General features: G+C 33.8%; 7 protein-coding genes across 7 annotated transcripts; 2 read left to right on the forward strand and 5 right to left on the reverse strand.

Annotated features, from left to right (window-relative positions):
- Positions 1-5,049: 5,049 nt before the first annotated feature.
- On the reverse strand, positions 5,050-6,650 carry LOC126680062 (nicotinamide adenine dinucleotide transporter 1, chloroplastic-like). The gene is made up of 3 exons (XM_050375101.2): positions 5,952-6,650; positions 5,721-5,818; positions 5,050-5,620 (listed from the first exon to the last, which is right to left on the reverse strand). The coding sequence occupies exons 1-3, from the start codon at positions 6,051-6,053 to the stop codon at positions 5,476-5,478; spliced, it is 345 nt and encodes a 114-aa protein (XP_050231058.1). The 5' UTR covers positions 6,054-6,650; the 3' UTR covers positions 5,050-5,475.
- A 105-nt stretch (positions 6,651-6,755) lies between these two features.
- LOC126680063 (diphthamide biosynthesis protein 3-like) lies at positions 6,756-7,335 on the reverse strand. The gene has a single exon (XM_050375105.2). It carries the CDS (start codon positions 7,239-7,241, stop codon positions 6,981-6,983), a length of 261 nt encoding a protein of 86 aa, XP_050231062.1. The 5' UTR covers positions 7,242-7,335; the 3' UTR covers positions 6,756-6,980.
- A 1,377-nt stretch (positions 7,336-8,712) lies between these two features.
- On the forward strand, positions 8,713-14,734 carry LOC126680504 (pentatricopeptide repeat-containing protein At2g15630, mitochondrial). The gene is made up of 4 exons (XM_050375632.2): positions 8,713-10,976; positions 11,935-12,041; positions 13,984-14,238; positions 14,302-14,734. The coding sequence occupies exon 1, from the start codon at positions 8,867-8,869 to the stop codon at positions 10,817-10,819; it is 1,953 nt and encodes a 650-aa protein (XP_050231589.1). The 5' UTR covers positions 8,713-8,866; the 3' UTR covers positions 10,820-10,976; positions 11,935-12,041; positions 13,984-14,238; positions 14,302-14,734.
- Positions 12,080-13,874, forward strand: LOC126680506 (uncharacterized). The gene has a single exon (XM_056106035.1). It carries the CDS (start codon positions 12,673-12,675, stop codon positions 13,558-13,560), a length of 888 nt encoding a protein of 295 aa, XP_055962010.1. The 5' UTR covers positions 12,080-12,672; the 3' UTR covers positions 13,561-13,874.
- LOC126680505 (xanthotoxin 5-hydroxylase CYP82C4-like) lies at positions 13,834-16,681 on the reverse strand. The gene is made up of 2 exons (XM_050375633.1): positions 15,707-16,681; positions 13,834-14,653 (listed from the first exon to the last, which is right to left on the reverse strand). The coding sequence occupies exons 1-2, from the start codon at positions 16,679-16,681 to the stop codon at positions 14,024-14,026; spliced, it is 1,605 nt and encodes a 534-aa protein (XP_050231590.1). The 3' UTR covers positions 13,834-14,023.
- Positions 16,682-17,222: 541 nt separating this feature from the next.
- LOC126681986 (uncharacterized) lies at positions 17,223-19,208 on the reverse strand. The gene is made up of 7 exons (XM_050377542.1): positions 19,110-19,208; positions 18,855-18,948; positions 18,392-18,757; positions 18,121-18,311; positions 17,670-17,849; positions 17,498-17,570; positions 17,223-17,308 (listed from the first exon to the last, which is right to left on the reverse strand). The coding sequence occupies exons 1-7, from the start codon at positions 19,206-19,208 to the stop codon at positions 17,223-17,225; spliced, it is 1,089 nt and encodes a 362-aa protein (XP_050233499.1).
- Positions 19,209-19,744: 536 nt separating this feature from the next.
- On the reverse strand, positions 19,745-21,372 carry LOC126683104 (uncharacterized). The gene is made up of 4 exons (XM_050378939.2): positions 21,298-21,372; positions 20,398-21,199; positions 20,134-20,315; positions 19,745-20,035 (listed from the first exon to the last, which is right to left on the reverse strand). Exons 1-4 carry the CDS (start codon positions 21,370-21,372, stop codon positions 19,781-19,783), a joined length of 1,314 nt encoding a protein of 437 aa, XP_050234896.1. The 3' UTR covers positions 19,745-19,780.
- Positions 21,373-25,901: the final 4,529 nt, after the last annotated feature.

The raw sequence follows: 25,901 nt of genomic DNA on the forward strand, positions 1-25,901 counted from the left end.
ATATTATTTTAAAAAAATAGAAAATAGAAAATTAATTATTGGTTAAATATTATATATATTGAGAGTTCAATTTTTTTTGTTTATCCAAACAATAGATTTGAAATTTATGGATTTGAAATGTAGGATTTGAAATGTAAAATTTGAAATCCAAATTTGAAATTCAAATCCATGTATCCAAACGCACTCTAAGAGAATTTTCCTATGACTTTCTTTAGAGCATTTACAGTCGCCAGACTGTTTTTGAGTCTGATTAGTATGTCACGTCAGATTTTTATTAAACTCATTTTTATTAGACGATCTGTCACAATTGTTAGATCGTAAAAGTAAACGGATAAAAGGTCCACATTAAATTACATACTTCTTCCTCTATAAAAAATATATTACATTCAAAATTAATTTTTTAAAATTATGTTTTAATTATAAATTATAAATTATTTAAAAAATATATGTATAAATTATAAAAAATAACACATTAAAAATATTAAATAATGTATTTTTTATTTTAAAATAGTAATATATTACAATATAAATAAAGTAATTGATGATTAATAATAACAAACCAATTAATAAAAAGAAATACATAAATTATTAAAAACAACATATTGAAATAAAACTACTACATAGATAAATCTATTCTCAGATAAATCACTGAATTAAAAAAAATAAATACAAATTTTTATTTTCTCTAAAATGTTGTCAAATATGTTTAATCAAGTCTGATAAAAAACGATGGTGTACTTCGCAAATACATAGTTCCGCATTTCTCCCAAGATAATGTTCAAAGTCTTGGGTAGATCCTTGGCTTACGGGTATTGGCGGCTCCACTTCATCGTCATTCCAATTTTTTAATGTATCGCCTTCATCCTTCACATTAATATCTTTTAATATTTTTCTATGCCAAAAACGGGCAGGACCTCGTACTATTATCCATCGAGATTATAATATATTGAAAGCTCTCTCAACGTCCTCTCTTGCCAACTCTTGTATTTGTTTGAATTTAATCCTTTACGAATCTTCTGAAAATGAAAAACTCTTAATAATGTTGCTCATTTTGGATAGATTCCATCAGCCATATAATACTCCTTGAGTATTGTGTTCCGTTTAATGTAAACTGAACCTCTAGAGCATATCCTGTCAAAATGTCGTTAAATAATGAAGATTGATTGAGCACGTTGATGCCATTATTAGATCCTGCAACACCAAAAATGCATGCCATATTCAAAGATCTAATTATGCAACTGTCTCTAGCATGATGGTTGGAGATCCTTGATCACCTCAAGTAAATTGGTTTTTCCATGCAACTGGACAATTTTTTTCATTTTCTAGTGCATACAATTAACACTCCCAAGCATACGGGAAAGTCGTGGCGCTCATAATGCAAGTGCAATAAGGGTTCAACATCCTCGGCATTGGGCTTTCATAAATATTTGGATGAAAAAAATCTCCATCATGCACCGACAAAAGTTGAATAAACATTTGATTGCAGTGGTTTCAGCAATCCTTATGTACTCATCATAACTGTCAGCTGGAGCTCCATAAGCTAATTGACAAATTAAGGCACTACATTTTTGAAGCGGAGAAAGTCCGCTTTGACCAGTGGCATCAACCCTCATCTGAAAGTACTCTGAATGATTTTGAAGAGATTCATCTATACGGAGGAATAACTCTTTTCACATTCGAAATCTTCAACGAAATATATTTACTCGATAAACTGGCTTGTCGAAAAAATAATCATTGAAGAGTCTATCATATCCCGTTGCACGTTCTCGATTGAAATACCATCGACTCTCCTTACTACTGTGAGATGCCTCACCTTGTTGTTGATCCCATTCTTGCAACATTTTAAACATTTCTTGTTACGACCCGATTTCCACCCGAAACTCGAGGCAAGACTGGCGCTGGGGAATGGGAGTGGTTGCTCCGAAACCCATAGCAAACCTAAAATGCTTTACAAATTTTTCGCGTTTAAAATATAAAAAGGTTTGCAACCTCGTTGCATAATCACTTTAAAACTTTTACTGAAAACGTATTCATAAACTGTGATTTCATCTCTAGACATCAGGGCGCAATTGTCATTACACATACCATATTACCCTGTTCGAATATAATGCCAATTACATACAAAAACTGATCTTAAGACCCTGATTGTATTTCAAGAAATCAGAGCGCAAACATCAATCTCATTTGACGCACATGCTCTATTTCCAATACAATCCTAGAATACTTTTAACATAAAACTAGTGTATCTCTTATACAACCGATACAGGCATTTTAGAAAACACGCATCTTTGAAATCATATACATATACAATAGTTCAAATCAGAGTTTATCAAAATAGGATGAACTACTGTAAATAGAAAGACAAACTTCCCAGTACCCAACTACTTGCAGCTCTAGAGGTAAGGTTGACGTTGACTTCCGAAATTACTATGGAAATCCAACCTCGTACTTAATAATCTGAAAGGTGAAATATTGGGGGGGGGGTCATAAATATAAATATTTATGAGTGAGTCTACACATTTACAGTTGAATATTCAAATCGCATATATATAAAGCATTTGTATGCATAAAATATTGTCAATTACTCGATTTAGATGAAACCCTAAAGACAAATTATTGCATGGGTCTCAACCTACACAACTTGGGCCTTAGACCGTGAACTGAATCACTACCGTCTAATTCGGGGTGTCTAGACCGACACCATTAAACTGCCATCACAGCGTTACCCGTGACCGTAACTGTGTTAAGTCGGGGTTGTTAGCACTTCCAACGCCCAATGACTTAACTGACCTCTATGTCAAACACAGTCTTGTATCTAAAACACTATTGGTGATCACACGGTCCTATTGACAACCAATAGGAAGTTCGTTCCAATGGATCTTTCTTTGTTTTGTTATACTAGTGCGATTCATTATTTAAAACAGTTTAAACATAAATATTTAAAAGTAAAAAATATAAAATAAACTCAAAAAACCAATATCTTCCAAAATGTATGCTCCTCATAGCCCACTAGTCAAATATTCTCGTGTCTTAATTTGGAAGATCGACACTCATCTATCTAGTTAAAATTCAAATGTCAAAATCATATCAGACATCGAATTCCTAACTTTTGTCGTATCGTATAAACGATAGATTTAAACAACTACTGTTTATAGACGATTATATAAACAAACACATAACAATCTTGACATTGAACATCTCGTTCAATTTAAATACCACTCTTGGTATGGACTTATAGTCATTTAACATTAATCACTTTGATTAACATATATTTTTATTAAAACATCACATCATTTTAATAAATTGACTATCCTCAAACGTCTAGGTTCTTTTCAACCTTTTAAACGTCCTATTTTATATTTAATGGTCCATTAAACTCAAACTTTAAAGCTCCGTTTAAAACGTTTTTGAACCAACAAAAATACGTTGAACTAATAGGGCAAAAGGCCCCGAATAAAATTGTCCCCCCTTTATAGCTGACTTGCTGTGCAAACCACGGCAGATTGCTGCATGTTCGTGCAGCTCCCTTACTGCACGTATGTGCAGTCCATACTCAGTCCGGTTCCGGGAATTTTGACGTGCTCGAACGCTTAAAAACGCTCCGAACAACACAACCATATCCAATTCAATCCTAATCCGCAAGCGGAACGTGAAATCGATTCGAATTCGATCGATTCGATATGATAACCGTTTTAAACACAAACATAACCAATTTATTAATGACCGAATATAAATCAACGGTTATGACCTCAAATACGTGTTGATTATCAAAGAAATTGGAGTCGGAATCGAGAAACGGATCAAAAATCCTTAAATCCTAGCTTTTGTTCTCCGTGAGAGAATAAGCAGCTCACTTATTTATTTGAAAGCAAAGAAATGAGTTGCTGTGTTCATTTCATGCAAATGAATGAATATAAACAGATTTGATTAAAGTACCATTTAGTACTAATTTAATCATGCACTGTAATCTAACTTCTTAATTGGTCGTCTGTAGTTCAAAGGGAGACTAATTCTAAATTTCGCGAAATTTTACTCAAAAATCCAATAAAATATAAAACGAATAAAAATATAACTTTTATTCGCATCCGACTTATATTTTATTTTTAATAAGTCTCAGAAGATTTATTGGGTTGAATAAGTTTCGCTTGAATTAAAACTATGTCCAAATTTTATAAAAATTTGACGATAGCTTCTTAAAATTATTTCACGAATATTGACACCAATATTATTCTTTCGGGACTTATAAATTATTTTATATTAATTTATAAGCTCTTATCTAATCCCGATAAATCCTATTTATTAAAATTTGAAATTATCAATTTAAATTTTAAACATCTATAATTATAATGAACCTCTAGGGACACTCATAAATTAGATTTACGCTTAAATTTAATTTACGTACTCTCGGATCATTAAATCACTTCCCGTGATTTAAATTAATAACTTTAAATAGTCAAATTTAACTATTATTTTTAGACCAATTAACTTAGTCTTTTCAAATATTTCTTAATATTCGAACTCTCAAAATATTATTTTAATATTTTGATTACTCAAATTTGACCTCGTGGCCTATCTTATTTACTTAAAATTATGGGGTGTTACATTTTTTCATCACTATTATCCATCATTTCGTTTTTCACAAGCTTTGTTATTTGCTCTAGATCTTAAGGATCATTTTGTAATCTCTGACTTGTGAATTCAATAATATGATAGGTTAAATATAGTGTGGTAGATGATTATAAGAAACATTTCTTTTGTGTATGTGTTTTTGTGTATATATATATATTTCTACTTTTAAAACATCTACTTTTCCAACAGGAAAGATAAAAAACTTAATTAAAAAAAATTACTTCAAATTTCATAACTTTTAAAAAATTAACTTAAATAAATTAATTATAAATATTTAACCATTTAGAATTATATTAAATTAAAGTTATATAAAATTAAAACTGCAAAAAATTAAAATTACATAAAGTTAAAATTACATAAAAATTAAATTACCTAAAATTTATAAAAACATGAAATTATATAAATTTAAATTACATAAAATTTAAATTACAAAACACTAAAATTACATAAAATTAAAATATATATAACTATGATTTTATATTTAACTTTAATAACTTCCACGATTATATTGTGATTTTCAAGTTGATCCTGATTCATGTTGTTTGTATCCATGGTTAGTATGTGATGATAATGAACTCTTGCTAACTCTTGTTTGGCAGTTATCTTATCTTGTTGAATTTAGTGTATTTCTTCCACTTTTCTTGTTTAACTTCATCGTCTTATTTGCTCGTCACCTTATCTTATCTTTTATCGCTTGCATTTACGACCTTTGCTGACTTTGCCCTTTTTTTACCAATCGAACGAATTCCAACCTCACTGTTATCAACGTCAATATTTGTATCCGGATTCGATGAAGATGTGTATACTTGTTTTCTTGGAAGCACGTTGAGGAGAGGGTAATTTGGATCATCTTTTCAAAATAACCCACACAGAAGAATCAACTGCAACGTCACGCTCACTTACGTCTATCAGCCAAATAAACCTTATGTTTTCACAAGTTACAAACTGAATGGCAACATGGCTGATGCCAGTCAATGCAGGCACAAGACCACTGTTTATCAAACAAAGCTTAAGAAAATTATTATGTTTTATTTCTGCAATTATAACCACCACTCAAATAGTCCACTACAAGTAGCCACATTATAGAATACCTGTATAAGCCACAAATACCTTCCTCGTGAGCTATTCTCCTCAATGCAGAAAGTGTGCCCTCCCGATATGGTACCACTCCTGGTCTTATTCCTTGAGTCTAAAAGCCACAGTGGAAAAAATTATTAGAAAAAGAGAGTGACATCTGTTCAATGCTACCTCACTTTGCTTCTCGATTTTGCTCATAACTCTGATTTAATAACAAACCAAATCCAATCTCTATAGCTACTAACCAATGACCATCCGGGTTTAGTTTTTAAAACACTGCTTTCATGTGTGTCAATTCTTTTGTAAGAAAATAAATCCACAAGGTTTAATACCTGCAAACATAACATTATAGTGATCTCTAAAGCCAATCTTAAAAGCGAGACAATAGCACTGCTTACTTAAATATGTTCTTCAAGAATCAATTATGCACCATCTGTTACTGTAACTATCCCAACAACTATTACCAATACATCAGGACACAAGCAATTACAAAAGCATAGATTCTATTGGGAATCGACTAAAACGAGATCAAAAGCAGAAAGTGATCAAAATTCAGAACCCCTTCATTTTTCTTTTTTGATTTAACCAGTGCTGCAATCATCTTTTGAACCATTAAACATGCTCAGATTGAATTAAAAAAAGAGCACCCGATTATCTTGATCTACTCAATAGCACGACTGAACTTTACTAGATAGAATCTGGCTTGATCAATGACCATAATTAACCCTACCAATTTCTAGATTAAAATATCTAAAATCATAAATGAACAAACAATATATAGATTTAACTATGAATAGATCAAACCGATTACCTTCCATCGCTCCTGAGAGTGTCGGAAACCTTGCTAATATGCAATGGATGTTCATATAAACTAATAGCAGAGATCCTCGCGTTGTATACAATGCGATCGTGGTGCACGCAACCAAAATCGACATCAATCACATAAGCCTCTGATTCTTATAATTATTTCATATCATAAGTGGAAACTGAAGTTTTTCAATTAAACCAGATAAATACTGCAATTGCAACACCAATCAAATACAACACTGTGATTCAAAAATTAAACTTGTTCATTCCAATAATTAAATTTAGTCAAAAACAGTGTAACCAGAATAATTAAAAATCTAAAAACATTCATACATAGCCTCAACGACTAATCCTATTCTACCCTAACAAAATCCTCAAAATAATAATCTCTAAATTACTATCACATCAATCATTAAAAAAGCACAACAAATTAAAAATATTAAAAACCCTAGAACTTCACTTCACGTTTAAGCGACGGCAAGAGGCTGCTGCTGCTTAACAGGCTCAATTTTTTTGGGCTTGTTTTTGGATTGATCCTCTTGGAAATCTTCCATGTTGTAAATAACGGTGATGTACAGAGAGCAGCTAGGGCACCGGGCGATTTCCTCGCCGAGTCGGAGATCTTCTTTGGTGATTTGGAATAGATCGCCGCAAGGGCAAGGGTATGTGTATGAGTTTAACTCTTCACTCCATTGCATATCTTCAATCTCTACGTCGTCGTACGACATCGTTTTTTGCTTTGACGAAAAATCGGATTCTGGTCTGTGCTGCTTAGATTTCCGGCTGCGTGAGTTTTTCTATTTTTTGGCTCTGTCTTTTGAAGAATGTATTTATTTGTTTGGTTTTAGAATGTAGGGCTTCGAGTTTTTATATTTATAGGCTTGCCCCTTACGTCTTCAATTTTGTATTTTTTCCCCTAAATTTTCTATATCAACAAAATTCACTTTACCCCTTAAACTTGGAATGAAAGATCAAATGAGACCAAATTTATGGTTTTGAATAAAAACACCTTAAAAGTAGACGTCTTTGATAAAAAAAACCGCGAATGATCTAATAATTTGTTACCACCTCAGCTCCAATGGCTCTAATTATCTTGTGACACCTCGGCTAAGGCAGTAAAATATATGGTTGAGCAAAAAAACTGGCCGATCGAATTTACCAATCTAAACGATGACTTTCTGGTTTGATTATAAGTTTATGTATGGTCAGTTCAATTTTGATTTGATTTCTGTTTTTGGTTCAGTTTAAAATTTAAATTATCCAAATTAACCGAACCGACTGAATTAGCAAAAAAATTAATTTTTAATTTTTTCTCATATTATAGTCGGTTTTAATTGATGCGACCAAATTACCTGATTTATATATAGTCGACCCTCTGATAATTAATACACATGGTGGATCAAAAATTTATTAATTATTAGAATTATTAATTTATTGAGTTTATATAACAAAATTTATAAAAGATATTTTAAAGCATATACATTAATAGACCTAATATTAATATTATATTATAAATAAACTAACTAAATACACTTTACAATCACTCAATTTAAAAGAAATAATTTTATATTCAATTTAAGAAATATCAATTGATATCAAACTAAAATATAATAATTAAGAAGTTGTATTCATAAAGTAAAATAATTTTTAATATTTTGTATACTAGAGATACTTTATTTACTTTAATTTGTTTATCTAATAACTTCTATTAAAATTTCTCAAAAGAATAAGTAAGTCATAATTTGATGGAATTTTAACTTCCACTTTATGAATTAAGATTAGTATTGCCTCAAATAAATCATCAATTGTTATATATTTTTTTTAAAAATCTCTCTAATAATTAATATTCATGTAGAATATATTTTAAATTTTATTAATTATTAAATAATAGAATTATTAATTATCCGACGTGGAGCGAAATTGGTTCTCTCAATTTTTTTATTAATTATTAGAATTATTAATTTATAGAATATTAACTATTAGAGGGTCGACTGTAGTTGGTTCTATTTTGAATTTTTTTCCCTTTTTATATGGTTTGTTCAATTACCCGATCTGACCGGTTTTGACTATTCCATCGAGTAGTTATTTTGATTAAGGTTGTCAGTTCGGTTTCGACGGAACCGACTAAAATGAGCTAAATTAGCCAAATTGTGCATGTTTTCGTACAAAATCATGAACTTGTTCTTAATTGATATTTTATGTCTAAGTTGAGGGGGCAAACGAACCTTTGTTGATTGAGTTATTAACGTCGGCTTTGTTACAGCTTTCCGGTCGCTCTGCTCTCTACACTCTCCGAGCCACTTTCTCTCTTCTTCTCCAACAAAAACTCAGTTTTTTCTTACTACCATTTAACATGAAACATCGCAAACTCCCGAACCCTCAATTAATTACCCTCAATAACCTTAAATCTTCAATTCTCGTCTTCAAAACCCCAAGCCAATTCTCTGCACATTTTTCTTCAACTGTAATAAACCCAACCACTGACCCCGACGACACTGAAAACCAATACCCAAACACCAACACAGGCTCACCGCCAATACCCACTCTCCAATCTCTCCTCAACTCTATCCAATCTTCTCAGTGGCATTTTATCAAACACCTTGCACCCAATTTAACACCTTCACTTATTTCACCCACTCTGTTAAGTCTAGTAAAGACACCTGATTTAGCATTTCAATTTATAACCCACATTGGGTTTGATCGTCTCGATGTTAAAACTAAATGCCTCGCTGTTGCTGTAGTTTCGCGCTTGTCAAATCCGAAACCTGCAGTATGCCTTGTAAAACAAGCTATTGTAAGTGGTGGTCTCAGTGTTAAGGATGTTTTTGATGAGTTGGTTATTGCCTGGGGTCAGTTGGGTAGTAAGAGTAGTATTGTTTTTGATATGTTGATAAAGGCTTGTTGTGAGTTGAAGAGAGGTGATGATGCATTTGTGTGTTTAAACATGATGAAGGAGAAGGGTTTTGTTCCCAAGACTGAGACATGTAATAGTATGTTGAGTTTGTTCTTGAAGTTGAACCGGACGGAGAGTGCTTGGGTTCTGTATGCAGAGATGTTTAGGTTGAGGATTAAGTCAAGTGTGTATACGTTTAATATCATGATTAATGTTTTGTGTAAGGAAGGGAAGTTGAAAAAGGCGAAGGAGTTTATTGGGACTATGGAGAGTTTAGGGGTTAAGCCTACTGTTGTTACGTATAATACTTTGATTCATGGATATTGTTCGACAGGAAGGGTTGAAGGTGCTCGATTGATTCTGGATGTAATGACACATAAAGGTGTTGAGCCGGATTCATACACTTATGGTTCGATTATTAGTGGGATGTGTAAGGAAGGAAGACTGGAGGAGGCGTCTGGGACGCTTGAGAAAGTGAAAGAAATTGGGTTGCTACCAACTGCTGTGACTTATAACATTTTGATTGATGGGTATTGCAATAAAGGGAATTTGGAGAAGGCTTTTGGCTATAGGGATGAGATGGTTAGCAGAGGTATATTGCCTACTGTTTCTACTTATAATTTGTTGATTCATGCTTTATTTTTGGAAGCGAAGATGAATGAAGCTGATGTTATGATAAAAGACATGCTAGATAACGGGATAGTTCCTGATTCTATAACCTACAATATTATGATTAATGGATATTGCAGATGTGGAAATGCAAAGAAAGCATTTAGCCTCCATGATGAAATGATAAGTAAGGGTATTCAGCCTACATTGGTTACTTATACATCACTGGTTTATGTACTAAGTAAACAGAAGAGAATGAAAGAGGCTGATGACCTGTTTAAAACGATACTCTGTAAAGGCATGTTACCAGATCTTATAATGTTCAATGCCTTGATTGATGGTCATTGTGCTAATGGGGATTTGGACTGTGCATTTGCATTGCTGAAGGTGATGGATGAAAGGAATGTCGTTCCTGACGAAGTGACTTACAATACCCTAATGCAAGGTCGTTGTAGGGAGGGAAAAGTAGAAGAAGCTCGTCAGCTTCTTGAAGAGATGAAGAACAGAGGAATTAAACCTGACCACATTAGTTACAATACTCTGATTAGTGGTTACAGTAAGAGAGGAGATATAGTAGATGCCTTCAAAGTTAGAGACGAGATGTTGAGTATAGGATTCAATCCCACACTTCTCACTTATAATGCCCTCATACAAGGTTTATGCAAAAAACAGGAAGGAGATCTTGCTGAACAGCTCCTCAAAGAGATGGTTAGCAATGGCATTACTCCTGATGACAGTACCTACCTCTCATTGATTGAGGGTATAGGAAAAGTTGACGAATCTTCAGGAACTATTGCTTCATAATCAATTTATCTGATTGCAGCAATTAAATCTTCTCCATGACTTTGTTTACAATTTTTTATAGGCTTAGCTCAGTATGCTGCATGCCTTAAAAACTTGCAACAATAGATTAAGTAGCTGGATGGGGTTCATACGAAGAACTGTTCGGGATTATTTTACTGTAAGATTATTAAAGTATTCCTTTAAATGCTAGTTTTACTTTCTTCCTTTCTTTGTACATATACACTGTACTGAACTACCTTTACAACTTGTAAATAACACTCCTTGCATCCTGATATATAAAAAGCACGATTTAAACAAAACATAATCTGAAATTGCAACATTTGTAATTAACCCATTTAATAAGGGAAACAAACAGAGGTTTGCAAATTTAGATATCAAGTATTAATTGCTTTTCATCTTATCTTCCCTTCTATTGCTTTAGTCATACTAAGATAGCTCTAGACATCCTGGCTTTCTACTTGAGTCCGTTTTGTCAGTTTAAAACTCTTACTCAACTAAACTATGCAAAGTATGAGATTATTCATCGAAGCAATCATGATAATTTCTACTTATTTTTTCAAGTACTTGATAATAAAAGCTCATATATGAACCAGTACATATGATTTGCTTAGGATAACCAAGTGGTCATAGAAGATCGCTTTCTGCTGGATGTATCATATCTCATTTTTTGCATTTAAACTGATCAAATAAGGAACATCTAGGTGGGAGATTACTTTGAAATCAGGTGGCCAGTCACTGCTTTGTTTGTTTGTGCTTAAGTTCTTGTTTCAGCTCAAGAGGGGTTCAGTACTTCAGTTCGTAAGTTAGATGATGCATCAAAGGGACATTTGCGATGAAAAGATGAAGTTTAAAAAGCCAGTTTTTTTTTTCCTGACACAGTTTGATATGATAATTACTTTCATGAATTTACTGAGATCAATTTATTGTTTTACTGTGCTCACTGTGGCGTCTTCTTTTTTCTTATATAAAATAATTTTGACAAACGTCCAGGCAAGAAAAGGAGAAAAAGAAAGAAAGAGGCAACGCCTCAAAGCATAATAAATTCAAATGTCCAAGTTCTTGGATACTTTTGTATATCCATGAAGTTTTTTTATTTATTGCTGTGATTCTGGCAGGCCCTTCATCAAGTCTCCTTTTACTGGCGCTGTGAATTTTTTACCTTTTTTGAAGTGGAGTTGGACTTATGACATGTACATCTTTTATATACTGCTACAGTAGTAAGGTAATATACCTAGAATCTTTGTCAACTTTATTTCCATCTAACACTGCAATGCGTTGTCATCACTTTGAGATGTCACTTTTATTCAACAAGTGGAAACATTTAATTTGCTAGAATTTTAATATTGGAGGGTGGAGACAGACCACTCTCTCCACTACATGCAGATTGGTTATTCATGTAGCCTTAACAACCTTGAAGAGTCGTGTACTCATGCTTTTCTGCTTTATACAAAGACTGAGCTGTTGGATTCAATGGAATCATAAGCATAGTAATTAATAGAGGAATGAAATTATGTTCATTGATTATGTTGACTTTAACATGTTAAAATGTTGGATAATTCAGTTTGGCTGACTTGGCAACATAGAAATCAAGCTTAGCATTATTTGTGCTCCTGAATTGCATGTGACAGATTGATTAGTGGATCATGCTTTTCCCTTGTGATGTCCCATTGTTTTTTCCTGTGTCGTTTCGTGCAATTTTATTTGTGGAAATACATGCAATATGCACTTAATTTTTTTGAATAGATTGCCATGATGTGATTCTGTCGCTGGAACTATGTTCTGCATTTTCAGCAGCTTCAGGTATTTAAAGCATGTTGTGGCTATCTCTATGAATACTGACGAGAGAAGCACCCATGGGGACATTTATAGGGCATTTTGTACCTGCTTTGGCTCTAATCATCCTGGGACTATGGCACACCATCAACACTGTCAGAGCCTATTGCCTCAAAGGCTCTACTAATTTCTGTTTGAAGTTTTGGTACCCAGTTTCCGGCCCTTTGTCAAGACTCAAATACTTGGAGCTTATCTTCATCCTATCTTTCTCCATCTTTGCAATATTTTTTCAACTCTTAGACTTTCCTCTCCTCCACTTTGCTTTAAAGCTTGACAATTTTGAACATGCCACTATGTTTTTCCATCTCGCCATATTTGCTGGCTTCATCCTTTGTGCAGAAATAACTCATTCATCCGATATCCTTTCTGGGTTCAGTGGAATCCTTGCAGCCTCTGTTTTCGGTCAAGAGCTATTCCTACTCCATTTCCACTCAACTGACCATGTGGGACTTGAAGGACATTACCATTGGCTCTTGCAGGTAATAGTGTTTATCTCTCTTGTATCAGCTTTAGCTGCAACTGGTTTTCCATCCAGTTTTCCTGCAGCTCTTGTTCTTTCAATTGCTGTTGTATTTCAAGGATGTTGGTTTATGAACATGGGATTTATGCTATGGGTTCCTAAGTTTATACCTGAGGGTTGTGTTATGCAATTATCTGAGGCCAACACTTATGACATGCATGGAGCAGTCACTTGTACATCTCTTGCTGCAGACCTAAGAGCTAGGGCACTTGCCAATTTGCAATTCAGTTGGATCCTATCCGGAATTTTGTTGTTTACTGGGTGTGCTTGCCTAAAATTTGCTGGAAGGTCCATGGGGAGTATCCAGTCGATTGAGTATGAGCAACTTTATAGTAAAAGTACAGATGTCCCTATAGCCATTGAAGGCTTCAAACAACCTCGTCCTTGATTACCGCATTTTATTCAGAAAAGGCATGTTTAAATTTGTGTTAACATTTATTTTCTGATGCAATATTGGATGTATTGCTTTAAATCTGTCTCGGAGCCAAAGTAAGAGATGCTGTGCTGCTTCAATTTATGTACAACATCTGTATATTAAAATTGTTGTGCTTAGGAGTGGCAAATAAGGCCTAGCTAACAACTCATGGCTATACTTAGCTTGTAGTTCTGCTGAACTTGTGCTGTATGTGATTTACTGCTATCAGAATATGAAGCAACTATATGTAATTGCGGACGGAATATAAACCTTTCTATTTACTTCTACTTTGAACTTTCTGTTTCATGTCTGCATAAGCATTAAGGGTTTCTCAATGCAGATGGTAATTGTGATTGGTAAAAAGCATTTTACCTGTGAACTTACCATGCTCCACAGGTAATGAAGTCGGCATCCACTGTGTGGACTCTTTGTAAACTTAACATTCATAGAGCTCGCAAGGTAGTCTGGGACTGAGAACAACCTCCAATGGTGTTGCTTTAGGTGAAGTCAATCCAGGACTCTCACTCATATCAACTGGATTATCTGCGACTGTAGTTAACTCGAACCCCTGAAGCAGTCGAGCTAATGTCAGGTGCAGAACCTGAAGCGCAAACGACACTCCTGGGCACATTCTTCTACCAGAACCAAAAGGTATACATTCGAAATCCTGACCCTTGATGTCCAAGTTGATATGCTCATTCAGAAATCTCTCAGGCTGAAACTCCAGAGAGTTGATCCAAACAGTCGGGTCACGGTGCATCTTCCACAGGTTAACGAAAAGACGAGTTCCAGCTGGGATATGATAACCTGCTATGATGCAATCCTCCATGGCTTCCCTTGGCACTAAGAGTGGCGTGGCAGGGTACAGTCTGAGTGTTTCCTTCACAACAGCTTGCAAATATACGAGGTTAGTCGTGCATGAACCACTCTCCACTTGCTGATGCTTTCCTACATAGATGTCAAGTTCATGTTGAGCCTTTTTTAGCACATGACGGTTGTTCAATAGCAAAGATATTGCCCATGTAAGAGTGATCGCATTTGTATCATACCCACCCAGAATTAGACTCTGCGATACATATGATATATTAGATTAAATAATGAACATATATCTGTCCTGATTGGATTTCAGGGTTCAAAGTTTCAGAAATTTGAAATTTTAGTAAAAGAAAATGGGCAATTTCACCCTTTAGTGAACAGATCAACATTATAATAACATTTAAGTGAATAATACAAGGAGTTATAAGATCAGATCCTTCTCAAAGGTTTTTGAATGACCACAATCTTGCCACAATTTTGATTGAAACATAATCTGTACTGTATATTAGGACAGGGTATGTCATGAAAATTTGTCTTAAAAAAGATGAGTGCTCATAACCTATTGCCTCCTAATCACTTGTCACTAAAACAAATAGTCCAACCTTATTTTGTTTGTTACCTAAAAAGGAGGAACCTAACAATGTCTTCAAATTTCCTATATTAGTATTGCTTTCTTTTCTTTAAAACAGCACTAACACCATAAGTTGGAAAATTCTTGACTAGACTGAATTTATAGTGCTCTCTTACGATTGAACTCCATTATCTATAGATAGTAAAGTTTATACGAGAGGGGTTCATAAAAATCCAGGGTAGATGAAATAATCCTCCAAAAATAAGTCAGTTCCTCAGATTGATTCTTACTGATATGTTATTACACCAACTTACTTCTGTTTCCTACTAAACAATAATTTTTTTGTTGAGATTGGATTTTTATTGACTCCTCTTACAAGAACTCTACTATCTTAAATTGGTGGAGTTTATTCATGTTACAGTGGTGCATTATAAATCCGGTAATACGTAAGAATTTCTCCTAAAATACATTTTCTAGCTATTAAGGATAGTGTCAATTAGGGAGAGGTCTAACCGCTATTCTCATTATGCGAGAAGTGTGGCAGTCTCGAGTTCGAATCTCTACACGACCACATTCATCTATATATTGTGATACGGGTTTATCAGTTTTATGATGAATGAAAGGGGATGAACTACTCCCAATTGTGTAGCTCACACGGGCCAATTGGATCTCCCATGAATAATTGTTCTTTTTTATCCTAACAAACAAAAAGAAATAACTAAATATACTAACCAAGCAAGTAGCCTTAATGATAGTGTCAATTTCATCAGCAGAAATGCTGCCATCATCCAAGACAGAAAGCATAACATAAATAAAATCTCGATCTTCCTCCTTTATATTATGCTCTTCAATCATCTTTTCTCTATGTTGTTTAACCCATCTTCCTAACACACTATCCAACTCCATTGCTGTCTTCTTCATTTTACCGACATAACCTTTCACCAAATCCAACCAACCAAGAATTGGAACTGTATCAGAAACCAAGATCATCCCAGTTAAATTGAAAAACTCACTTAATGCCTTCGAAAATCGCCTTGAATCATCGTCTTCTATTCCATTTGATCCGAATAATCTTTTCCCAGCAACCATTTTTACTATTATATTTAATGTCAATTCTTCAAATCTTTCTTTCATTTCAACAATTGCGCTTTGCCCTCCGTTCTTGACGGACTCCTGATACAAATCTTTGATAAACAACTTAGTTTCTGTATCGATTACATGCTTTAGCAACTCAAGCCGGCGGTTCGACAGGAGTTGAACCACGGCTAGCTTCCTCATATCACGCCAATACTTTCCATAAGGTGCGAAGCCGAGCATAGCATGGTTATAGCCCATGATTTTCACTGCTAAAGATTTTGGTCGTGTAGGAAAAACCTTGTCGTTGACAGTGAAACATTCTCTTGCTAATTCCTTGTCGCTTACAATAACTGCTTGATGAATCCCTAGGCGGATTAAGAAGATAGGTCCAAGCTTATCTGCCATAGTCTTAAATGTCCTGTGTAGTAACTGGTTCGAGCCGCCGAGAAGAGGAAGGTGACCGACGATAGGCCATGCGCCTGCTGGCTCTGGTGGGTTCTTGATGTTTTTCTTGTTTCTGTTGGCTCTAGCATATTTAATGGCTAGAAAGATTGAGAATGTAGCAAGAAGAAAAGTTGCATATAATGGAATTTCTTGTAGGTGAAGTAAGAATTTCATGGTGGTGTTCATTGATCAGTTTTAGATGGCTTTCTTCTTTATGATTGAGGAATGGTCTGGAGATAAGTTTGAGGTTTGTTCTGTTCTGATGTAATTATTTGAGGATGACATGAAAGAGTCCAGTTCTCTTTGTCACATGTGCCATTTTCCTGACTAGTAATTTTCTTTTAGACGCAACAAAATTTATCAGGTCCCACTTGGAAATGAAGCAAATTATATAAATAATAATTTTTTTTGACACAGTTTGCAGCCCAATCACCGGTTCAATAGCCTCTTCAGTCCGATTCTCCGGTTGGATTATATTTTTTGTTTTTAAAAGTTAGTTGGATAGGACACTTGGCCGTTTTTCGGATTAACCAGCCGGTCTAGTCCGGTTGTTTAATCACTGGGCATAAGTACCTCCAAATATAGAAAGTATGCTATGATGTGATAAGATTTATATGGATGGATTTTTAGACTCATTTAAACATCTAATTTAATAATTCAATTATGAAAATACTTAAACTAAAATCAGTTTAAATTAAAAGATAATACAGAAAATTGAATTTTTCACCTATGCAAACTCTCTATGTCCGCAGCTCTCTATCATATCATCATGAGAAATTCTTACATTCCCATAAGAGTTGACACACTTTTTATCTCCACCAATAAAATTTGAAACAATTACACTAATATTTAGACAAAATTTTAAATTTTAAATTTTTGTTATTCATAACATACAAAAAAAAAAATATTTATTTGGTCATTAGGTCTAAACCTTATTTGTTAGCACTACCAATTATGAGTTGGTAGTACTAACTTGTGTGCATAACATGTCTTCACACACACCTGTTTCCCCAAGTGTAACTGAGGGTGTCAAACTAGTTGCTATGTTCAGATATATTTTCTGATTACTCGACTCCTACGATCGCATTTTGCTTGTTCAGATGAATTCATACCCACGGAAGATGGTAACTTTCAGCAAGACATTATACATCTGGATTAGCTCGAATCGACATACATCTCCTACTCTCAGATTCTTGTCCTTGAAAAATTTACCCCATCCTCCATTTAACCCCAAACTTCCACCTCTCCATTGCCAATTGCTTCTAACAGTCCATTCTCTATCTTCAGAATCTTTAACTTTGACAGCCTCACAAACATTTTTCATATACCTTCTAGCAAATCCCGCCGGCACAATCTGCAGAATTCAATAGAATTTGCAGGTTAGTGCATTGAAATAGTTTTAATCCGCGCAATAGATGTAATTTATTGTTATTTACTTCCTGTGTAAAATTTTAGTATCTGAAGTAACTTAGTTTTCACTGTGTACTACTCTTATAGAAGTCTGTCGTGACTTTCTGGATATCTATCCGCGTTGATTATATATAATTTGTTGAACTATAATTATTTTATTATGTCGCGACAATAAGAAAAAACATTAGGAAATGTTTTTGTACATTAAGCCATACCAATTTATCATCTTGAAGATAATGTAGCAGAACGATGACCAAAAAAGTTGGATTTTTTGGCTTGCACATTGTTGCTGCATCAACTGCCATTCTTATTTCAGATGACATTGTTGATAAAGTTCTATAAAGTCTTGCGCTAACAAAGATTTCTGTCTCTATTTCTTCACTTCCACGCAAAACGGCAATTCCATCTGCAAATTTACGAGTTAATATTTAGACGGATATATAATTTAGATTCATAGCAGAAAAATATGAATGCCTACACACATACCAAATTTATTTTTCATTTTCTCTTTGTTAAGAATTCTATTCCTGCTTAATTCACCTTGCTTCAAACCATTTTCATTGTCCAATTCAATAATTTCCTCTGAAATTTTATTACTTATGCCCTTTTTCGGATTTTCTTGCAGATTCTGTTTTTGTAAAGTAGAATCTCGTTTTTCAAGTACTCTTTTGCTTGTACTTGCCAAATGGATCGAATCCGAAATTTCAAAGCAGTCATCATCTTCATTCTCAACTTCATCATTACGAGGAGGCTGTTGATCATTGCTCAGTTCATGATCCGGATATTCAATCTCACAAGTAGTCATGTTAAATATACGAACATTGAAATTCGACATACCCTTGTACTTGAATACTAGCAAGAATCCGTAACAGATAGCATAATATTCAAAAAATTGATGCAAAACTTTACCATCGAACCAAATGTCGTTCTTCATTTCTCCTCTAGTTACTTTTCACATTCCAAACTCGACCATTCGGTAACAAAAGCTTAACCACATCAAGAAGTTCATCCCCACATTTCCTCGCAAACTTCAATGGAAGCTTCTGCAACAAGTACTTAAGTTAAAAGATCGAAAACATGAGCATAGAGTATACAAATTGAATATCTTACTTTTCAAGAAGGGATAACTAAGATATTCAAGATTGTATATTTACGGAGATTTTTTATTTTATGCGTATAAATTCAGAAGATAATGTGTTTGTACCAGATTCTTGTTTTCGATGGTACTTGGAAGTATTATCTTGAAGAACCACTCCCTAGTGGCTGAGTGCCGCCGCCGGAGTTCTCTTGGCCGGAGACGCATAATTCTATAATGTTTTGGTTGGAAAACATTTTTTATATAGGAGTTAACTCTTGTTGAATGCAACGTATTAAACTTAATTACATTGAACTGTAGAAAAATCAAATTGAAAGAAATGAATTCTCTCAAATTTATGAGCAATCGAAATAGTATTGTATACAGAAAATAACTCTAATGCTGAAATTAAGTGAATGAAATGAATTTTCTCATATTGGTAGTTTCAGTTTCTTAATTTTTGACTAAATTCAGTCACCTTAATATGCAGTTATTGTATTTTAGAGTCCAAGTTTTTTCTGAAACTGATAAGTTATGCATTATGTGCACTGTTAACTGATAGAAAATGCATAAATTAGGCTAATCAAGCAATATCTGATCGGTATTAAGAATTTATAAAGGTCTCGATATCTCAGAGTCCATTATTATATAAGAAAAATTGCATAAATTATTGTAAATTTTAGAACAGATCAACAAATAATATTATGTTTTAAAGCAAATAATGCTGTTTCAGAAGAATAACAGCTACGCAAAATGCAGAGTTCTGCTTCCAGTACAACTTTGTAATCTGATTCATAGACTCATGCATCAAATATTGAAGCTTTAAACACAAAATTCTTGGAATCAATCAGCTCAAAAACACACGCATCGCCCACGGACAGACCATTGTCTTTCGAAAAGCGACCCAACCCTTGGGTGAAAATTATCCCCTGCTCTCTCCGGCATATTCTAACTAACCACTCCTTTCGACCTCCTTTTCCATCAGATGTTTGAATCCTCACGTTGTCTCTAGAAATCTTGTACATATACTTGTTGTAAAATTCAGCAGGTATGTACTGCATTCAATCAAGATTACAAAATCTATCTCTCAAATCCCGAAACTCAAAATAAAAGAACGGAATTTCTTGAGCATCAATATATAGGAATTTCTTACCAAGCTACACTTATTCTGTAGCGTTCTGATGACGGTCATGAAAGCAGGACTTGTTCGCTTGTATCTTTTCGCTGCGTCTACTGCCCTCTTGCTTTCCGGAGACAAATTTAAGTAGATGCTCTCGAAATTTTTCGAGACTATGAGTTCTGCTTCTTTTTCACATGCTGAAGATTCATTTTCATCTATAATATAAACAGAATTCAGAAACAGAATTCAAACTAAAATAAAAACAAAAACAGAAATTATTTGAACCGTTTCCTTCACCTGAATCTGTTTCCTCTTTTTCAATCTTGCACTTTTTTTCCATACCTATAGACTTTTTTCGCTTGCACTTCACATAATCATCACCAGCAGCAACTCTTTTGCCATGTTTCTTAGTTCTTTGATTCATGTAAGATCTAAACTTATTTTTCCTTTTCGAAGATTTCTTCCTATCTTCATCACCACCTATAGGTTCTTGATCATCATCATCATCACTTGTAAATTCTTGGTCATCGTCATTTGAACCATTTTTCGTAGTAGCCTTTTTGCGGTTGCTCTTCATGATATTTGGTGATCGATAATCATCACGAGTAGCAACTCTTTTGCCATCTTTGTTAGTTCTTTGACCCACCGAAGACTTAAACTTATTTTTCTTCTTTAAGAAACCTTTTCTATCTTCATCATCATCATCACCGTCTGAAGTTTCTTGATCATCATCATCATCATCAGATGTAGTTTCTTGATCATCATCAGTCTCCTCATTGTTACAGAACCGAGTCTGTTTATGGCTGAAATGTTGCTTACTAAATTTGGTAACATTGCATGGGTATTCAATTTGAAGAAAAGCTTGAGAAGGATCAAATACGGCAACTTTAAAAAATGAGACACCTTTGTATGTGAATCCCATAATGAACCCTTTATGTATATAACCAAGTTCCACCAGTTTAGCAATGTCAATGCGAGCCTTTCGATTCTTCATATTTGATAATCCAACTCTCACTGAAAACCCATTTGGAAAACCAAGTGTAGCAAATTTACAGCTTCTAAATTCCTTGCGAAAACTCCTTGTAAAAAATGGAAGCATCTGTATAATCATTCAATTTAATTAGTGTTTTTAAGTTTCTAAACAGTATTAAAAACAGTTGAAATATAAACAATTAATGTTAGTTTATGCATGCATACCAGCCTTTTCTTTTGCATGCAACGTCGGTCTACATGTATCAAGAACTTCACTGGCAGCGGCTTTTTCGAAGGCATTGTCCTCTTCTTGACCGGCACCGGCCGGCACTGTTAGCTTCTAAGTTTAAAATGGAGAAAAGAAGGATTTGCTGGAATATTTTCTTCATTGAATCAATCTATTTTATAGAGCAATTACACAGCAAATAAAAGGTTCAAAACTGAATACTAATTATAAGAGTTGCATGCAAAGCAACTGACACAAGCAAAATAAACAACTTCAAGAAGTAATCTTCATGCAATGCTAAAGACAAAACTTGGTAGTCAGTAGCACACAAAAGATACACAAATCTGATATGAAATCTTTTTAGTTTGGTTTAAATAATTATTATTTATAGACAAACTTCTTATTCTAAATGTTTTAAAATATGAATTAAGTTTTTATTTTGAATTGTATTGTGGTTAATCTTATTTTTCATTAATTTCAATTTTCAACTACTCTTACTCCCTCCGATTCATAATATTTGTCTCATTTGCCTTTAGCACAAGAATTAAGAAAACAATTAATATGTCTTAATTTGTAAACACTTTTACTAAGTTAACCTTACATTGAAACTTGTTTACATTTATGACTACTATTTTTATTTGTTTATTGTATTCTTTCAATAAATTAATGGGGGACAAAGATGGAAAAATAGCAATTAATGCTCTTTTGATATTATAATATGACAAATATTATGGACCAAAATAATTTCTCAAATGCGACAAATATTATAGACCGGAGGAAGTATTACTTTTCTTAATTATCATTAATAATCACTTTGTTCAATAAAATATTAATCAATTTATATTTTTAAAATTTATTTTTAATACCATGAATTTATGGTTTCTTTTTCCAACACAATCTTCATATTCCATTTTTTCCTTTTCAATTAGTAATATATTTAAAATCGGACCGAAAATCAAACCGGGTTCACAAGAATTCAAGGTTCGACCGGTTCAACCAGATTTGTTCGAATTTTTTAATTTCTAATGATTATAATTATTTAAATTAAAAAATATATAATCTAAAATTTGATAAATTAAAAGTATGATAAAGTATTTAAATAATCTTTTTTTTAAATTATGTGTGAAATATGATTACAAATGATCAATATTTAAAAGTATGTAGAATAGTTACTTAATAGGTGAGAAAAAAATATAATCTTTTGTTATATAATATGATAGTATTATTAATGATAAAATTGATATATGTGTGTGAGAAAGAATATGTAATATGTATGAGAGAATGTGTAAAAACAATAGAACAAAGATGACCTTACCCCCTCAACTTTGCACAAAGTATTAAAAACGTTAAAATTAAAAAAACAAATAGGATTTTACTATGAGGGAATTTCCTACACTTCACTATTTCCTATTTTATTTACAACTTTACATTGTTTTTTTTTTGTCTTTACTTTTTTAACTTTTTTTTACGAAAAATACCTTTTTTTAATTTCACAAATACCTTTTTTCACTTTTTAATGATTTATTATCTTTTTAATAGATTTTTTCTTTTGATATTTTTTTTTATTTTTCTATTGTGTTTTTTAGTGTAACTATTATAGTGTATCTATTGAGTTTCTTTAATGTAATTATAGTGTTTTTATAGTGTAACAATAATGTATATGTACTATATTTTATAGCATTTTTATAGTGTTTTTATAGTGTATATAATAAAAACATTGCAAATACACCATAAACACTGTAAATATACCATAAACACTGCAAATACACCATAGATATATGCTAAAAACAACAGAAATACATAAATTAGGCCAATCAAGCAATATCTGATCGGTATTAAGAATTTATAAAGGTCTCGATATCTCAGAGTCCATTATTATAAAAGAAAACTACATAAATTATAGTAGTAAATTTTAAAAAAGATCAACACATAATTTCATCTTTTAAAGCAAATTGTTGGTCCAGATGGCTTCTCAAGAGGGGGGGGGGAATTGAGAATTAAAAACTTTCGCAGAAATAGCTTATAAAAATATCTTGAAGCTAATATAAATATTGTTAAAGTTAAACTGGAAATAAACAGATAAACAGTAAATGAAGAACACTGAATTTTTATAGTGGTTCTGCAACTGCATACATCCACTCCCCAAGAAACACCTCTTGGGAATTCCACTATCCAGTTTCTTTTACAGGCAAGAAACAACAACCTTGGAATACAGAACTAAACACTACCCGTTCTAGTCTGATTTTCCAACCACTGGTTTTACCAAGATCCAGAAAACTTAAACCCAGTAAACTTATCACCTAGGTGTTTACAAAATCTTTGTGTTTTTGAAAAAACAAACCAAAAAAGACGAACTTCAAAGAAAACAAAACCCTAGCTCCTCTAGCTCCGGCCATGTCAACGCCGACCTTTCTTCAGGTGAACAGGAAACAGCAAGGTGATTCGTCTGTTACATCCCATGATCATCCAGCCGTTATCTACTTCGAAAACTACCCGGAGAATTGGTTCTATGATGACATTGAAAAGCTTTTTGCAAAATTTGATACCAAGGGAAAGGTAACCCTAGCACGAAGAAGAAATCGGTTAGAGAGGAAATTTGGATTTCTACGAATTGCTGATGACCGTAATGTTGAGAGGACACTACGCAAATTGAATCAGATTTTCATCGGACCTTGTAGGGTTAGGGCTTTCCGTGCCAAGTTCCCTAAACCCTCACCCCCTAAAACCATGCAGCGTGAAGTTATAGCAGCCCCAGCAAAGATCCCTATCAGCAGACCTTCATCTCCAAGATCACCTGCGATTCGCGATAACAGGTCTTATGCTCAAGTCGTCACTAATCCACCGCTGATCTTTGATGCCACCACGAGTATGCCAGACCATAAATTCAATGCCCTAGTTGTATCTGTTCTAAGCTTAGAAAAGCTGTTGAATATCAATGAATCCATGTTGGATTTGGAAATTGTTTTTGAATCAATTTCTTTCCTGGGAGGTACTTTCGTTTTGATTCGATTTCATTCGGAAGCTTACATGTTGCGTTTCAGAAGTGATTTCACGAAATATTCTGCTCTATTTTCAGCAATTATTCCTTGGGAGGAATACAGTCCATCGAATGAAAGATTTGTTTGGGTCTCCTTATCTGGCGTTCCGATTTCAGATTGGTCAGAAGAATTGTTTCTATTTATTGGAAATAGCTTGGGCAAAGCAATCGATGTTCACCCTTCAGTTCTTTCGAAAGATCGCATGGATTCTGGTTCAGTCCTAATTTCAGCAACATATTCATGTATTGAATGCATTATTCCAGTTATGATCAAGGACAAATCAGTTCTTATTCATGCCCATGAAACAGAGTTTCCGGTTGTTACGGCTAATTCCTCTGATACAGTCTCAGATTCAAATAACGACTCCAAGTCGTTCACCTCGTTCCCAGCAGTTATAAAATCACGTGACAAACCAGCAACAACTCCTTTGTCTTCAACAGCTCCTGATAGCCCATTATTCTCTTGGAACTTAAGAAATGTAACACACCGCAGTAAAAGCATTGCCCTCTCGCCATCCTCAGTTGCAGCAAACATGGGAGACAAACGAGATTCTCAATGCCCAAAAACAATTTTAGAAGCAGCCCTGACGTTTGAAACGGGAGTGAAGTTGGGCTTCTTTGATAGACAACATGAAGCTGGGATAGTGGAGCTGCTAGTTAAAGACATTATCAAGGATCCTATTAATCACTGTTGAAGTGATTTTCTTCGAGGTTTGCATATTTTTAATGATAAGCACACTTAATTTTATTACTTGGAATTGTCGTGGTGGTATTGGTCATTTTCGTAAGCAAAGAGCCATTCGCTCTTTTGTCTCTCATAATAACTTGGCTATTTTGGGATTGGTTGAAACCAAAAAAGAAACTATTGGTGATTTTTTGGTTAGGAAACTTTGGCCGAATTTTGATTTTGATTATTGTATTACGGGCTCGAATGGTTCTTCAGAGGGATTGGCTTGTATTTGGAACTCAAATTTGATTACTCCAATCAGAATTGAGACTTCGGATAGATGGATTTCCATTGACTTCGATTGGTGCTCTTTACCAATCAGATTTATCGTAATCTATGCTCCTAATTGTCTGTTGGAGAGATCGATAATTTGGCTGAATATTATTAATGAATTTAATGGCAGCAGGGTGTGTTTTATTTCATGGGATTTTAATGAAATTCTTGATCCTTTAGAAAGGCTTAACTGTTCTTCTTTTTCAGATTCTATGCTTGCTTTCTCTCGCTTTATTAATGAGGCTCAGCTTATAGAGATTCCATTGCAAGGGCGTTTCTTTACTTGGCAGAACAGAATTTCTAAATCTACAATTGACAGGTGTTTTGCTTCACCTTAAGTTATAGACCATTGGCCGAATGGTAAGCTTCAAGCGTTGCCCCGTTCTTTCTCAGATCATGTGCCTCTATTTTTTTCTTTTGTTGCTAAGTTTGATTGGGGTCCGAGGCCGTTTCGCTCTCTTAATGTGTGGTTGGATCATCCAGACTTCCTCTCCTTTCTGGACACTTGTTGGTTCACTCTTCGTGGTCATTATTCCTTGGTTAGGAAGCTTCGGGAGCTTCGAAAG

This window comes from Mercurialis annua, linkage group LG5 (genome assembly GCF_937616625.2).
Source record: "Mercurialis annua linkage group LG5, ddMerAnnu1.2, whole genome shotgun sequence".
Lineage (NCBI taxonomy): Eukaryota > Viridiplantae > Streptophyta > Magnoliopsida > Malpighiales > Euphorbiaceae > Mercurialis > Mercurialis annua.

Coding starts and splice junctions, on each gene's coding strand:
- LOC126680063 (XM_050375105.2), bottom strand. CDS start 7,241: ATGTCGTACGACGACGTAGAGATTGAAGATATGCAATGGAGTGAAGAG.
- LOC126680506 (XM_056106035.1), top strand. CDS start 12,673: ATGGGGACATTTATAGGGCATTTTGTACCTGCTTTGGCTCTAATCATC.
- LOC126683104 (XM_050378939.2), bottom strand. CDS start 21,372: ATGCCTTCGAAAAAGCCGCTGCCAGTGAAGTTCTTGATACATGTAGAC. Junction 21,200..21,297: donor GCATGCAAAAGAAAAGGCTG/GTATGCATGCAT, acceptor ATGATTATACAG/ATGCTTCCATTTTTTACAAG. Junction 20,036..20,133: donor TACAGAATAAGTGTAGCTTG/GTAAGAAATTCC, acceptor GATTGAATGCAG/TACATACCTGCTGAATTTTA.
- LOC126680062 (XM_050375101.2), bottom strand. CDS start 6,053: ATGTTATGTTTGCAGGTATTAAACCTTGTGGATTTATTTTCTTACAAA. Junction 5,819..5,951: donor CTAAACCCGGATGGTCATTG/GTTAGTAGCTAT, acceptor TGTGGCTTTTAG/ACTCAAGGAATAAGACCAGG. Junction 5,621..5,720: donor GGTATTTGTGGCTTATACAG/GTATTCTATAAT, acceptor TTTGATAAACAG/TGGTCTTGTGCCTGCATTGA.
- LOC126680504 (XM_050375632.2), top strand. CDS start 8,867: ATGAAACATCGCAAACTCCCGAACCCTCAATTAATTACCCTCAATAAC.
- LOC126680505 (XM_050375633.1), bottom strand. CDS start 16,681: ATGAACACCACCATGAAATTCTTACTTCACCTACAAGAAATTCCATTA. Junction 14,654..15,706: donor TCATTAAGGCTACTTGCTTG/GTTAGTATATTT, acceptor TATGTATCGCAG/AGTCTAATTCTGGGTGGGTA.
- LOC126681986 (XM_050377542.1), bottom strand. CDS start 19,208: ATGCGTCTCCGGCCAAGAGAACTCCGGCGGCGGCACTCAGCCACTAGG. Junction 18,758..18,854: donor TCGAGTTTGGAATGTGAAAA/GTAACTAGAGGA, acceptor GATTCTTGCTAG/TATTCAAGTACAAGGGTATG. Junction 17,309..17,497: donor AGTTACACTTGGGGAAACAG/GTGTGTGTGAAG, acceptor TTATTGGTGGAG/ATAAAAAGTGTGTCAACTCT.